Source organism: Leptodactylus fuscus, chromosome 6 (genome assembly GCF_031893055.1).
Source record: "Leptodactylus fuscus isolate aLepFus1 chromosome 6, aLepFus1.hap2, whole genome shotgun sequence".
Lineage (NCBI taxonomy): Eukaryota > Metazoa > Chordata > Amphibia > Anura > Leptodactylidae > Leptodactylus > Leptodactylus fuscus.
The window spans coordinates 67,533,896-67,550,340 of record NC_134270.1 but is presented as its reverse complement, the minus strand read 5'-3'; the positions used below and the strand labels follow the sequence as shown (position 1 = coordinate 67,550,340).

At 48.0% G+C, this 16,445-nt stretch overlaps 1 protein-coding gene across 1 annotated transcript in view; it reads right to left on the bottom strand.

Annotated features, from left to right (window-relative positions):
• Positions 1–1,466: 1,466 nt before the first annotated feature.
• The window catches only part of TMEM150B (transmembrane protein 150B), a 69,536-nt gene continuing 54,557 nt past the window's right edge, over positions 1,467–16,445 (bottom strand). Inside the window, exons 6-7 of the mRNA XM_075280168.1 lie at positions 15,612–15,789; positions 1,467–1,663 (exon numbers count right to left, since the gene is read on the bottom strand). Coding sequence (XP_075136269.1) covers positions 1,467–1,663; positions 15,612–15,789 — 375 coding nt within the window. The remainder of the gene's footprint in view (positions 1,664–15,611; positions 15,790–16,445) is intronic.

Below are 16,445 nucleotides of genomic sequence, written 5' to 3'. Positions count from 1 at the left end.
AGATTTCCAAAGATCATCAGAAAACCATACCAACTTTATAGCTTCACAAGACACAGCTCCATCCTGATCCCTTGACCATGTGTGATGTTGTAGACAGATTACTCTTATTAAAGTAAAAGCAATGAGCTGAAATACCAAATACAGTGCAAATACAGTGCAGATGAGAGTGGAAATATGTCTTAGGCTGCTGTCACATGAACAATGCATTTTTAGGGTTAAAAAAAATGGACATCCTAGTGTATTTCTATTCTTGAACTGTGTCTGTGTGCCCTCGGTGTGTAATTAGTTTTTTTTTGTGGATGCGGTTTTCTTTATTTCTCACTGTTATCTTGCAAGGAAACTGTGAGGGCGGGTTCACACCTGCCCCCCGGTCTCCGCTTTTGGGTTTCCATTTTCTGCCGAGAGAAACTGGACAGGAGACGGAAACCGGTAGTCAGTTTTCAAACCCATTCACTTGAATGGGTTTGCAAAGTGACCGCCCGTGAGCGTCTTCTGTTTTTTTTTTAACCGGACACAAAGTCGGACATGCAGGACTTTATGTCTGGTAAAAAAAAAAAAAGTGGTTTCATCGCGGAGACCAGAAGACGCTCACGGGCGGTCACTTTGCAAACCCATTCAAGTGAATGGGTTTGAAAACTGACTACTGGGTTTCCATCTCCTGTCCAGTTACTCTCGGTAGAAAACAGAAACCCAAAAGCAGAGACCGGGGGCAGGTGTGATTCTGCCCTGAAAAAGCGTTGAAAAATGGATGAAGCATGGACAGCACATGGATAACGTGTGTGTGTGTTTTTTGTTTTTTTTTTGTCAAAACCCCATAAACTTGCATTGCCAAGATGGGTAAAGAACAAAAAACAGACAAGAGAATGGCTCCACTCCCTTTAATGCGTCTGTGTCCTTTTTTCACAGGCAGCATAGAAAAAAAAACCATTAGTGTGAATGAGCCCTATAAAATGTAAACAGTATATAAAATATACCTTTTATTGCTTAGTATAAAGCTTATAGTAGTTTGTTCCTTTGTTTGATTTACTGAAATGTATTTGACAGAAATAACATAAAACCAAATACCATATTGATCAGATATCTCTGCCTGATTGAGTAGCAGCGGTCACAAACCATTAACAAACAGTGTTCCTCTTCATATATAGTATATCTGAGAATCTAGTTTTGCCTTTGGCAGCAGCTTTGGCGTGAGATGTTCTGCATCGGACACTGGTTGTCCTGCCTGGTTGTGTTTGCCAGAATAGTGCCCAAATATGTCCAATAACTGATCTAGATAAACCCAACCTAAATTCACTTTCTCAGTCTAAAGATATTTTTCATAGATTATACAATACTGGATGGTATAAAAGTTCAAATTTGTTAAAATAATAAATAGAAATTCCTAGAATCCTCCATACATCATCTATAGTAAAACAAGAGTCTTGATAACCTTGTACACCAATGTACAGCTTCTTAATATTTGGCATCTATAAACTCAGGGTGACAGTGGAAGCTTGAACTTCATTGGGAATAGCCACAGTCCTTTTTTTGACATGGAAGAAGTGTCCTTCAAGATGCCAGAAGTCAACACAGAAGAGTCCAAATAGTAAAAATAAAATCATGGCTAAAATCCATTCACATATGGCAGCTATAGATTTCCTATTGATGTTAAGGAATACAATCACTGTTAGTAAAATCAGTTAAGGAATCATAAGTAAAAAGATACAATAAAAATACATTCAGTGCATAAAATACATAAAATAAAAGCAGCACCAAAGAAGGCAGTCAAGATAATAGGCTACACTGGATGGATGAAAGTCCAGTCTATGAAGAAAATTTATTTTGCTCAAATTAAAAAAACATCTTAGTGGACCCTACAAATTTCATGGTTCAAGTAAAAGTGGTATTTTGGGAGTAACTTGCTGCTTGATGGTGGTCTGATCACTGGGACTCTCACCAACCACAAGAAATGGTGTTTTGTTCCCCAGGTTGATTACAGGACATGTGGCCGTGCTGTATAGAATCTTTTCTTATAATTAGAGATGAGCGAACACTAAAATATTCGAGGTTCGAAATTCGATTGGAACAGCCGCTCAATGTTCGTGTGTTCCAACGGGTTTCGAACCCCATTATAGTCTATGGGGAACAGATACTCGTTAAGGGGGAAACCCAAATCCGTGTCTGGAGGGTCACCAAGTCCACTATGACACCCCAGGAAATGATGCCAACACCTCTGGAATGACACTGGGACAGCAGGGGAAGCATGTCTGGGGGCATCTAACACACCAAAGACCCTCTATTACCCCAACATCACAGCCTAACAACTACACACTTTACACACTCAATACCACCTCTCTGACAGTAGGAAAACACCTTGAAACATGTGTATTTGGCACTTGCAGTGAGGAGAGCTTGTCACCAGCAGTGAATTTGGCCCTCGTAGTAAGTTGAGGTTGGCACCAACATTTGTTTTGAAAATCAGGGTGGATTGAGCCTCTAACCAGCAGAGTTTGGGCAAATTCATGGTGGAGGGAGCCTCTAAAAACCCCAGTTTGGACCAATTCATGGTGGAGGGAGCCTCTAAAAACCCCAGTTTGGACCAATTCATGGTGGAGGGAGCCTCTAAAAACCCCAGTTTGGACCAATTCATGATAGAGGGAGCCTCTAAACAGCCCAGTTTGGGCAAATTCATGGTGGAGGGAGCCTCTAAAAACCCCCAGTTTGGACCAATTCATGGTGGAGGGAGCCTCTAAAAACCCCAGTTTGGACCAATTCATGGTGGAGGGAGCCTCTAAACAGCCCAGTTTGGGCAAATTCATGGTGGAGGGAGCCTCTAAACAGCCCAGTTTGGGCAAATTCATGGTGGAGGGAGCCTCTAAAACCCCCAGTTTGGACCAATTCATGGTGGAGGGAGCCTCTAAAAACCTCAGTTTGGACCAATTCATGGTGGAGGGAGCCTCTAAACAGCTCAGTTTGGGCAAATTCATGGTGGAGGGAGCCTCTAAACAGCCCAGTTTGGGCAAATTCATGGTGGAGGGAGCCTCTAAAAACCCCAGTTTGGACCAATTCATGGTGGAGGGAGCCTCTAAACAGCCCAGTTTGGACCAATTCATGGTGGAGGGAGCCTCTAAAAACCCCAGTTTGGACCAATTCATGGTGGAGGGAGCCTCTAAACAGCCCAGTTTGGACCAATTCATGGTGGAGGGAGCCTCTAAAAACCCCAGTTTGGACCAATTCATGGTGGAGGGAGCCTCTAAACAGCCCAGTTTGGGCAAATTCATGGTGGAGGGAGCCTCTAAACAGCCCAGTTTGGGCAAATTCATGGTGGAGGGAGCCTCTAACCAGCCCAGTTTGGACCAATTCATGGTGGAGGGAGCCTCTAAAAACCCCAGTTTGGACCAATTCATGGTGGAGGGAGCCTCTAAACAGCCCAGTTTGGACCAATTCATGGTGGAGGGAGCCTCTAAAAACCCCAGTTTGGACCAATTCATGGTGGAGGGAGCCTCTAAACAGCCCAGTTTGGACCAATTCATGGTGGAGGGAGCCTCTAAACAGCCCAGTTTGGACCAATTCATGGTGGAGGGAGCCTCTAAAAACCCCAGTTTGGACCAATTCATGGTGGAGGGAGCCTCTAAAAACCCCAGTTTGGACCAATTCATGGTGGAGGGAGCCTCTAAACAGCCCAGTTTGGACCAATTCATGGTGGAGGGAGCCTCTAACCAGCAGAGTTGGTGGAAATCAGGGTGGAGGGAGCCTCTAACCAGCAGAGTTGGTGGAAATCAGGGTGGAGGGAGCCTAGTATTAGCAGAATTGTGCAACGCTTATGGTGGATGAGGATGCGGAGGAATTGGAGAGGTTGAGTACAGACATGGAGTTTCATGTTGGGGTGCTTTACACAGGTGGGCCCAAAAATGAAGGCTCTATCCAGTGGTGGTTCATTTTTATCAAAGTGAGCCGGTCGGCACTCTCAGCTGACAGACGGGTGCGCTTGTCAGTGATGATGCCACCGGCTGCACTGAACACCCTCTCAGATAGGACGCTGGCGGCAGGACAGGACAGCACCTCCAAGGCATATAGGGCAAGTTCAAGCCACAGGTCCAACTTCGACACCCAATACGTGTAGGGCGCAGAGGGGTCAGAGAGGACAGGGCTGTGGTCAGAAAGGTATTCCCGCAACATGCGCCTATACTTCTCACGCCTGGTGACACTAGGACCCTCCGTGGCGGCACTTTGGCGAGGGGGTGCCATCAAGGTGTCCCAGACCTTAGACAGTGTGCCCCTCGTTTGTGTGGACCGGTGAGAACTTGGTTGCCTACTGGAGGAACTGCCCTCCCTGCCGCCAACGTCACATGCTGGAAACATCTCCATCATATTCTGCACCAATTGCCTGTGGCAAGCATTGATGCGATTGGCCCTCCCCTCTACCGGAATAAAAGACGAGATGTTGTTTTTATACCGGGGGTCAAGGATAGCAAAGATCCAGTACTGGTTGTCCTCCATGATTTTGACAATACGCTTGTCGGTTGTAAAGCACCCCAACATGAACTCAGCCATGTCTGCCACAGTGTTAGTTGGCATGACTCCTCTGGCCCCACCGGAAAGTTCAATCTCCATTTCCTCCTCATCCTCCATGTCTACCCATCCGCGCTGCAACAATGGGACGATTCGAAGTTGCCCGGAAGCCTCCTGTATCACCATCACATCATCGGACAACTCTTCTTCCTCCTCCTCCTCCTCCTCCTCCATTAAACGCAGTGAAGCGGACAGATGTGTGGACCTACTCTCCAGCTGTGACGGATCGGATGCTATCCCTAACTCCTCTGTGTGATCTGAGTTATCCCTGATGTCAATCAGGGATTCTCTCAGAACACACAAGAGAGGGATTGTAAGGCTCACCATCGCATCCTCAGAGCTCACCCTCCTTGTGGACTCCTCAAAGACCCGTAGGATGTCACAAAGGTCTCTCATCCATGGCCACTCATGAATGTGAAACTGAGGCAGCTGACTTTGTGGCACCCTAGGGTTTTGTAGCTGGTATTCCATCAAAGGTCTCTGCTGCTCAACCACTCTATTCAACATCTGAAACGTTGAGTTCCAGCGTGTGGGGACGTCGCACAAAAGCCGGTGTTGTGGCACATGCAGGCGTTGCTGGAGAGATTTTAAGCTAGCAGCGGCTACTGTCGACTTGCGAAAGTGGGCGCACATGCGCCGCACTTTCACCAGTAGCTCTGGAACATTGGGGTAGCTCTTTAGGAAACGTTGCACCACTAGGTTGAAGACGTGGGCCAGGCATGGAACATGTTGGAGTCCGGCAAGCTCCAGAGCTGCTACCAGGTTCCGGCCGTTATCACAAACGACCATGCCTGGGCCCAGGTGCAGCGGCTCAAACCATATTGCCGTCTCATCGAGGAGGGCATCCCTCACCTCGGAGGCAGTGTGCTGTCTGTCCCCCAAGCTGATCAGCTTCAGCACAGCCTGCTGACGTCTACCAACGCCAGTGCTGCAACGTTTCCAACTCGTAGCTGGGGTCAATCTAACAGCGGAGGAGGAGGCGGTGGCGGAGGAGGAGGCGGAAGAGGAGGAGGGGGGTGTTCTTCTCGTGTCCCTGCCAGGAATGTTAGGCGGGGAGACGAGGTACACCGGGCCAGTTTGGGAAGCAGTCCCAGCCTCAACTACATTCACCCAGTGTGCCGTCAGTGAAATGTAGCGTCCCTGTCCGCATGCACTTGTCCACGCGTCGGTGGTCAAGTGGACCTTTGTGCAAAGTGCGGAACTAAGGGCCCGCCTGATGTTGAGTGACACGTGCTGGTGCAAGGCGGGGACGGCACACCGGGAGAAGTAGTGACGGCTAGGGACGGCATAGCGAGGTGCCGCAGTTGCCATCAGGTCCAGGAAGGCGGGAGTTTCAACAAGCCGGAACGCCAACATCTCCTGGGCCAGCAGTTTAGCGATGTTGGCGTTCAAGGCTTGCGCGTGTGGGTGGTTAGCAGTGTATTTCTGCCGCCGCTCCAATGTCTGAGAGATGGTGGGTTGTTGTAAAGAAGCGCCTGATGGTGCCTTTGATGGTGCAGGAGAAGGAGATAAGACAGGAACAGGGGAGGATGAGGGAGAAGTCAACAAAGTGGCGGAGGCAGATGAAGTGGTGTCCTGGCTCGTCCTCTGGAGTGCATCGCCAGCACAGTCAGCAGTGGCAGAGGCAGTGGCGTGAACGGCAGGCGGCCTTTGTCCTGCCGTTGCTGCCTGCCACTGATTCCAGTGCTTGGATTCCAAAGACGGCGCATTGAAGTGGTGGACAGGTTGCTCTTCTCAGAGCCCCTAATCAATTTCGAGAGGCAAATTGTGCAGACAACACTATATCTGTCCTCGGCGCATTCCTTGAAAAAACTCCACACCTTCGAGAAACGTGCCCTCGAGGTGGGAGTTTTTCGGGGCTGGGTACGAACTGGAACATCTTGGGAGATTCCGGGTGTGGCCTGGCTTCGCCTAAGCTGCTGACCTCTGCCTCTGCCTCTAGCTACCCTTTTTGGTGCTGCACCTGCCTCAACATCCACACTACTTTCCCCGCTTGACATCCCCCCTGTCCAGGTCGGGTCAGTGTCCTCATCATCCACCACTTCCTCTTCCAACTCCTGTCTCATCTCCTCCTCCTGCACAATGCGCCGGTCAACTGGATGCCCTGACGGCAACTGCGTCACATCATCGTCGATGAGGGTGGGTTGCTGGTCATCCACCACCAAATCGAACGGAGATGGAGGAGACTCTAGTGTTTGAGCATCTGGACACAGATGCTCCTCTGTTAGGTTCGTGGAATCGTGACGTGGAGAGGCAGGTTGAGGGACAATGAAAGGAGCGGAGAACAGCTCTGGGGAGCAGGGACAGTTGGGGTTATTGTTCTGTGAAGCTTGGGAATTTTGGGAGGAAGGAGGACAAGACTGTTGGGTAATAGGAGGAGAGGAGGCAGAGTCTGACTGGCTGCTGGACAATGTGCTGTAAGCGTTCTCTGACAGCCATTGCAAGACCTGTTCCTGGTTCTTGGGCCTACTAAGGTTTGTACCCTGCAGTTTAGTTAATGTGGCAAGCAACCCTGGCACTGTGGAGTGGCGCAATGCTTGCTGCCCCACAGGAGTAGGCACGGGATGCCCTGTGGCTTCACTGCTACCTTGCTCCCCAGAACCATTCCCCCGACCTCGCCCACGGCCTCGTCCACGTCCCTTTCCGGGAGCCTTGCGCATTTTGAATTCCTAGTTAGAAATTGGCACTATATACCAGTAGCAAAAATTGTGGGTGCACGTAACCCCAATATATTCTTTGAATTCCCAGTCAGACAATGGCACTATATACCAGTAGCAAGAAATGAGGGTATTTGTAACCCCAATATATTCTTTGAATTCCCAGTCAGACAATGGCACTATATACCAGTAGCAAGAAATGAGGGTATTTATAACCCTAATATATTCTTTGAATTCCCAGTCAGACAATGGCACTATATACCAGTAGCAAGAAATTAGGGTATTTATAACCCCAATATATTCTTTGAATTCCCAGTCAGACAATGGCACTATATACCAGTAGCAAGAAATGAGGGTATTTGTAACCCCAATATATTCTTTGAATTCCCAGTCAGACAATGGCACTATATACCAGTAGCAAAAATTGTGGGTGCACGTAACCCCAATATATTCTTTGAATTACCAGTCAGAAACTGGCACTATATGGCAGTAGCAAGAAATGAGGGTATTTGTAACCCCAATATATTCTTTGAATTCCCAGTCAGACAATGGCACTATATACCAGTAGCAAGAAATGAGGGTATTTATAACCCCAATATATTCTTTGAATTCCCAGTCAGACAATGGCACTATATACCAGTAGCAAGAAATGAGGGTATTTATAACCCCAATATATTCTTTGAATTACCAGTCAGAAACTGGCACTATATGGCAGTAGCAAGAAATGAGGGTATTTGTAACCCCAATATATTCTTTGAATTCCCAGTCAGACAATGGCACTATATACCAGTAGCAAAAATTGTGGGTATTTATAACCCCAATATATTCTTTGAATTCCCAGTCAGACAATGGCACTATATACCAGTAGCAAGAAATGAGGGTATTTGTAACCCCAATATATTCTTTGAATTCCCAGTCAGACAATGGCACTATATACCAGTAGCAAAAATTGTGGGTGCACGTAACCCCAATATATTCTTTGAATTACCAGTCAGAAACTGGCACTATATGGCAGTAGCAAGAAATGAGGGTATTTGTAACCCCAATATATTCTTTGAATTCCCAGTCAAACAATGGCACTATATGGCAGTAGCAAGAAATGAGGGTATTTGTAACCCCAATATATTCTTTGAATTCCCAGTCAGACAATGGCACTATATACCAGTAGCAAAAATTGTGGGTGCACGTAACCCCAATATATTCTTTGAATTCCCAGTCAGACAATGGCACTATATACCAGTAGCAAAAATTGTGGGTGCACGTAACCCCAATATATTCTTTGAATTCCCAGTGAGACAATGGCACTATATACCAGTAGCAAAAATTGTGGGTGCACGTAACCCCAATATATTCTTTGAATTCCCAGTCAGACAATGGCACTATATACCAGTAGCAAAAATAGTGGGTGTATATAGCCCCAATTCTATTGCTAGGGGACTTGCAGGGTATTTCTGAGGTGAAGGTGGGGGGGCACACAGTTGGAACGGGGATTTGGGGTGTATATATGGGGTATACGGGAATACACTGTCAGTGTGTTCCATTCAGGATCCTGGGAAAGCTGGGTTGCGGCGATTGAGCCCGTCAGTGCCACGTTACACTGACAAGCTTCTCCCTGGAATTGAAGTTATATGTAAGCCCAATATATTCTTTGAATTCCCAGTGAGACAATGGCACTATATGGCAGTAGCAAAAATAGTGGGTGTATATAGCCCCAATTCTATTGCTAGGGGACTTGCAGGGTATTTCTGGGGTGAAGGTGGGGGGGCACACCGTTGGAACGGGTATCGGGGGTATATATTGGGTATACGGGAATACACTGTCAGTGTATTCCATTCAGGATCCGCGGAAAGCTGGGTTGCGGCGATTGAGCCCGTCAGTGCCACGTTACACTGACAAGCTTCTCCCTGGAATTTAGCTCTTATAAGAGCTGTTGGTTGTCTTCTCCTTCCTATCCTAGCCTGTCCCTGCCTACCCAGAATCTAAGCCCTAGCTAACTGGACGGAAACCTCCGTCCCCAGTGAATTGCAAGCTCAGAATGACGCGAAGCTGGGCGTCGCTGTTCTTTTAAATTAGAGGTCACATGTTTTCGGCAGCCAATGGGTTTTGCCTACTTTTTTCAACGTCACCGGTGTCGTAGTTCCTGTCCCACCTACCCTGCGCTGTTATTGGAGCAAAAAAGGCGCCAGGGAAGGTGGGAGGGGAATCGAGTAATGGCGCACTTTACCACGCGGTGTTCGATTCGATTCGAACATGCCAAACAGCCTAATATCCGATCGAACATGAGTTCGATAGAACACTGTTCGCTCATCTCTACTTATAATGTATAGTTAGAGTTCCCTATGATGCCAATCACTATATCCCACAAAAACAATGGTCAATCCAATAAAACATGGAGCTTGGTATGATAACTCTTAGTATCATGTGCAAAGTTTCACCAATGAATTCAATTACTTTAATCACCAACATTGTAAGAAATGGTGCAATTCTGTGTTTTCCTTGATTCCTAATTTTGAAATTAGGAGCAAAAGAGCTAATGAATGTCTGAAGCTTCATTGCAATCCTATTCAGCACCCATCCATGCGTGTCTCCTGTGAATAGGTGAGAGTATGTAACTTCCACACTACCTCCCTCTCACCTCACTCTCCCCCTAACTCTCTCCCTCCATTCCATACAACCCCTCCCTTGCTATCCTACTCACTACTAACCCTCCCCAATCTACTCAGCCCAACCCCTGACCCCATTATACTTACATTTCTTCCTTTTACGCTTCTTCCTGCCGGAAGGCCCATCCTTCTTTTAGGATTCTGCCGGTGAGCTATAGTCACAGCACTGCTCTGTGCTCTGCAGCCGATGATCCACCTCTACTGAGCAGGAGTGGGAGATGCTCACAATTCTGTATAGTAGAGATGTATCATCAGCTGCAGAGCAGAGAGCAGCGCTAGATAAGTACCGTGTTTCCCTGAAAATAAGACAGTGTCTTATATTAAATTCTCGTCCTAATATAGGACATGTCTTATTTTCGGGGGGATGTCTTATGGAGCGGGGGACATAAGACATGCAGGAGGTTAGGGGAAGGGGGGGAGGTAGGCTACTTACCTTCCCCATCTTCATAGCAGCGCTGGTGCTGCTGTTGATAGCGGCGGCGGAAGTGGTGGGCGGGGCTTAGCGAGGCCGGAGAGCAGGGCCGCCATCAGGAATTTTGGGGCCCCATACAGCCTAAGTGTCTGCCCCCCCCCCCCTCACCATTTTAAAACTACTTTATTTTGCGACATACCAATTCTGTATTACATTTCCCTTTATTTCCCTTTATTTAGCAGCATTACAAGGCTTAATCAGATTCTATTTGCAGGTAAAATCTGCTACGTGTGACAGCGCCTATAGAGAGCCAACACCATCTATAAGAGCCCTCCTAATAAATCCTCAGGGCTTTTTCATATTGCGTTTTTAGCCTCCCTTGCCGGGATACATTGGTAACCAGTCAGAATCAGCTGTCAACTTATCCCTGCACGAAGAACTGGCCATTAAAAAAAAAGGGGGGCCTGCAGTTCTCCATGCAGAGATAAGTGGGGAGCTGATTGTGACTGGTTACCAACGTATCCCGGCAAGGGAGGCCAAAAACGCAATGTGAACACTCCTTTAAAGTGAAAGTCTCACCCCCAAACAGACTGCTATGCTAGTAGCATAGCAGCCTACATCATTATTAATACAAAGCACACATACCTTTGGAGGTATTGTGTGCTTTGTAGTTCTCCAGCTAAAAACTTATATATTATATATTATTGCCCCAGTTCCCTCTCCGCAGTGCCGCACAGCCGATGCCCCAACAATCCCCCCCCCCCGTCCACCTTTTAACATCTTTCCATTGCCCCCTGTACCCATACCTCCCAACTTTTGAAGAACCAAAAGAGGGACAAAATGTGCAGCGCGCTTTGCGCGCCGCGGCAAATTTAGCCCCACCCACGGTTATGTTGAGTCCGCCCATTCTCATTAATTTTTCATGTGCCCGCACGCAGTATATTCCTCCTACAGTCACCCGTACATTATATGTCCCCCCTCTATCTCTCCCCCAGCTTCATATAAACCCTTCATCTGCCCCCAGTTTCATGTCCCCCCTCCATCTCTGCCCCCAGTTTCATGTCCATTCCATCTCTGTCCCCAGTTTCATGTCCCCCATCTCTACCCCCAGATTCATGCCCCCATCTCTGCCCCCAGATTCATGTCCCTCCATCTCTGCCCCCAGATTTATGTCCCCTCCATCTCTGCCCCCAGATTCATGTCCCCTCCATCTCTGCCCCCAGATTCATGTCCCCTCCATCTCTGCCCCCAGATTCATGTCCCCTCCATCTCTGCCCCCAGATTCATGTCCCCTCCATCTCTGCCTCCAGATTCATGTCCCCTCCATCTCTGCCCCCAGATTCATGTCCCCTCCATTTCTGCCCCCAGTGTCATGCTGTCCTCTCCTTCTCTGCCCCCAGATTCATGTCTCCACATCTCTGCCCCCAGTGTCATGCCGTCCCCTCCATCTCTGCCCCCAGTGTCATGCCGTCCTCTCCATCTCTGCCCCCAGATTCATGTCTCCACATCTCTGCCCCCAGTGTCATGCCGTCCTCTCCATCTCTGCCCCCAGATTCATCATTATTAATACAAAGCACACATACCTTTGGAGGTATTGTGTGCTTTGTAGTTCTCCAGCTAAAAACTTATATATTATTGCCCCAGTTCCCTCTCCGCAGTGCCGCACAGCCGATGCCCCAACAATCTCCCCCCCCCCGTCCACCTTCTAACATCTTTCCATTGCCCCCTGTACCCATACCTCCCAACTTTTGAAGAACCAAAAGAGGGACAAAATGTGCAGCGCGCTTTGCGCACCGCGGCAAATTTAGCCCCACCCACGGTTATGTTGAGTCCGCCCATTCTCATTAATTTTTCATGTGCCCGCACGCAGTATAATCCTCCTACAGTCACCCGTACATTATATGTCCCCCCTCTATCTCTCCCCCAGCTTCATATAAACCCTTCATCTGCCCCCAGTTTCATGTCCCCCCTCCATCTCTGCCCCCAGTTTCATGTCCACTCCATCTCTGTCCCCAGTTTCATGTCCCCCATCTCTACCCCCAGATTCATGCCCCATCTCTGCCCCCAGATTCATGTCCCTCCATCTCTGCCCCCAGATTCATGTCCCCTCCATCTCTGCCCCCATATTCATGTCCCCTCCATCTCTGCCTCCAGATTCATGTCCCCTCCATCTCTGCCCCCAGATTCATGTCCCCTCCATTTCTGCCCCCAGTGTCATGCTGTCCTCTCCTTCTCTGCCCCCAGATTCATGTCTCCACATCTCTGCCCCCAGTGTCATGCCGTCCCCTCCATCTCTGCCCCCAGTGTCATGCCGTCCTCTCCATCTCTGCCCCCAGATTCATGTCCCCACATCTCTGCCCCCAGTGTCATGCCGTCCTCTCCATCTCTGCCCCCAGTGTCATGCCGTCCTCTCCTCTGCCTCCAGTGTCATGCCGTCCTCTCCATCTCTGCCCCCAGTGTCATGCCGTCCTCTCCATCTCTGCCCCCAGATTCATGTCTCCACATCTCTGCCCCCAGTGTCATGCCGTCCCCTCCATCTCTGCCCCCAGTGTCATGCCGTCCTCTCCATCTCTGCCCCCAGTGTCATGCCGTCCTCTCCTTCTCTGCCCCCAGATTCATGTCTCCACATCTCTGCCCCCAGTGTCATGCCGTCCCCTCCATCTCTGCCCCCAGTGTCATGCCGTCCTCTCCATCTCTGCCCCCAGATTCATGTCCCCACATCTCTGCCCCCAGTGTCATGCCGTCCTCTCCATCTCTGCCCCCAGTGTCATGCCGTCCTCTCCTCTGCCTCCAGTGTCATGCCGTCCTCTCCATCTCTGCCCCCAGTGTCATGCCGTCCTCTCCTTCATCTGCCCCCAGTTTCACGTTCCACCTCAGCGTACACGACATTACACTTACCTTCTCCTTCGTTCCCTCACAGCTCTCTGCGTGCCTCTCTCTCACTGGCGCACAGGTCAGCTCCTTGCTTCAGCCGCATATGTGTCAGCGAGAGAGGCGCGCAGCGGCGAAGCAAGGAGCTGACCTGTGTCAGCTCCTTGCTTCAGCCGCGTATGTCTTCAACTCAGATCTGCATCCTCTGGATGCAGATCTGAGTTGAAATAGGATATACAATGACTGTACGGGCGCCAGGGAGCCGGCACACGGTGGTGGGCCAAAACCGGGCCCCCCCATTTTTCAATTTGGCCGGGCCCCTGACGCCAGTAGCAGTAGTACTGGCCTATCGGCGGCCCTGCCGGAGAGCCTCACTTTGTGGGCTTTGCAGCCGGCTGAATGCTGTGCACTGTGTTCCATGTGCACAGAAAAGCCTGCTGCTGCGATACCACTGTTCTGGCTGCTGTGGGATGAGCTGGGAGAGCTGACTCCCCGCAGCATATGCACAGCGGGCATCTCCCAGCATATCCTACAGCAGAAGGGACAGTGGATACAACCTATGGTTTTACAGCAGAGGCAGCAGCCGGCTTTCCTGTGCACACAGAACATCACGCACAATGATGTTCTGCAATGGTTTTTGGGTGATGCCTTATTTTCGGGGTGTGCCTTATATTAGGCAATTAAACAGAAACCTCCCCCATGCCTTATTTTTGGGGGATGACCTATTTTCGGGGAAACCCGGTATGATGGAGTAGATGGAGAGGAGAGTAGTAGTGACATCACCGGATAACCAGCAAATGTCCCTGGGGCGGTCACATGATAGGGATATGGATAAATATACATTTTTGATAAATTATTTTATTTAGAAAGTAGATGGGGGGAAGGTTTTTAGATTAGTGTAGGGATTCGTTTTTATCCCAGTCATCTCTTTAAGTCCCTGCCCATCAATCAAGATGAATTTAAATTCTTGTTTGAACAAGTGTGTTGGCATTGTAGGATAATGTGATAATGTCCATTGGTCAACATATGATTACTCATTTCTTTATGTTTCTTCAGACCCATGAGGGCAACATTGCCCCCTTTATTTGATGGCTTAATAACTGTGTTGCGTTTGTGCTCAAGCCGGACCCTACAATGTGGAACGTGTAAGTATAGTGGTTACTAAATCAACAAAGCCACCACCTAAAGTCATCGTATTTTCTCTGCTATGGTCTGGGAGTAAGAAAATAATTGGAGTTTATACCCCTCCCCTACAGCATTACCATAGGACAATCTTACATAAAACTTTTAACACAGCAGTCCCCAACCCTTTTTGTATTAAGAACCACTATCATGTAAGGCAATAGCGGGGTAAGGGGGTTTGATAGGGTGGAGTTTGGGAGGGCAGGGCTTTTGGTGGCGTGGCTGTGTTAGGGTGTTTGGGTAGCTCATAAGAAAATATAATAAATTGCATATTTAATGATTACATTTACCAATACTTTATTATGGGAGATCTCTCCATATCATGCATAACTTACTTATGGCATGGACAGCTCCCTTAATAAAAGTATGGGTACATAGTAGATGAGGTTGGATGAAGACATCAGTCCATCAAGTCCAACTTATAACTGTACAGTCCCTTATAGTGTTGATCCAGAGGAAGGCAAAAAAAACCATGAGGCTCATGCCAATTGCCCTATTAAAGGGGAAAAATTCCTTCCTGACTGGCAGTCAGTATAGAAACCCTGGATCAACATTTCCCAGGGGTTCTCCCTCAATTAGGGGTGATATGGAGAAAGCCCCCTTACTAAAGTATCAGTCGAGCAAGAGGGATCATTATTCAGTTGGCGGCCATAACTGCACTACCTATACTTTATTAAGGGAGAGTTTTCCATATCCAAAACTGAGTTTATAGATATGAAAAGAGCTCCCTTAATAGTCCTCCCCCACAGGTAAATGTCGTTGCCTCCCACACACAATTAATGTTATTATTTGAGGGGGAAACTATAACTGTAATAGTGCCACCACCCCTACAGGAAATGTGTTTAACTGTGGGGTGAAACTATTACTGTAATAGTAGCCTAATAGTGCCCCCACCCCACATATTGTTACCATAATTACAAGTACATTATACTTATCTGGCTACTGATACAGCTCCACAGGATGTGGGCATATTCTATTCTGCTCTCAGGCCCCATTGCGAAGGTTCTGGGAGCAGAATAGACGATGCACACATCCTGTGAGCAACAACCGGTCCCGGGAGCTGTATTAGTAACCAGAAAAGTGATCTGTTGGGTGTAGGCAATAGAGGTCCCCAATGATATGGCTGGCCCAGCACTAAGTGATCCATGGCCTGGTACTTTTAGCCTTGCTCACTGTTGTTCTTAGTGACTAAACCTTGTGAACCAACTAAGGATTACTTTCATTATGGAGATATCAGTATGTATTCTGTGCTGCCCACTGCCTTGTTAAGGATACTCAGAATCATCGATGCTATAGCCAGTATAGTGAGGGTAATCCGTATAGCTATGATCCAGCACCCACCATGTCGTGGCTTCACTTTGAAGGTCAAATAGGATTGTATGCAAAAGTAAACAATTCCAATGATGAATGCCAGAAAGGCTCCAGCAAGGTGTGTTTCCAGCTGATTGGATTGCTGTGGAGATATAAATGTGATTATCCATTATGTACAAGAAGCTCTATGTGCTAATGTGACATCACATCTAGCGACAATGGTGCTCATGGAAACATTGGCCTATAAACATGGAGCACATTTTCTGCTTTTGTTCTGCTAAATTCAGCTTTTAGTTGTGCCACAATTTTGGCACAAATTTGTTTTTGTTCCATTAATTATTGATTTGCACAATTAATAACATGTGGTTGCAACTAGACACCTTGATACAATTTTTAAAAAAGGTGCAACAGGTGAGTCCCATTTTTTGGCAAAACATCTAAATTATGTATGAGGTGGCTTTCAGAGGTTGTCTTGACAAAATTGTTTCTTTAAAATAGGCAGGAAGGGGGGTGAAAAAAATAATAGTCACATGTCTCCAGTGCTCCAGTGTCCTCCCTGTATTCCGGTCCTTCTGCTCCAGTGTCGTGTATAAGTGAAGCTCCTCGCCTGGTGTGATGACCCAGATCACTTCTGCTGAAGCCGCTGATTGGCCATGTGACTGCTGCAGGCAATTATCATCCTCAGCGGCATCAGGAAGTGTCACTGGGAAGTCACAGGTAGTGACGTCATGTGACCTTTAGCAGTCGACCGTGGCGAGGACTTCCACTGGAAGACAACAATGGACCGACAGGACTGGA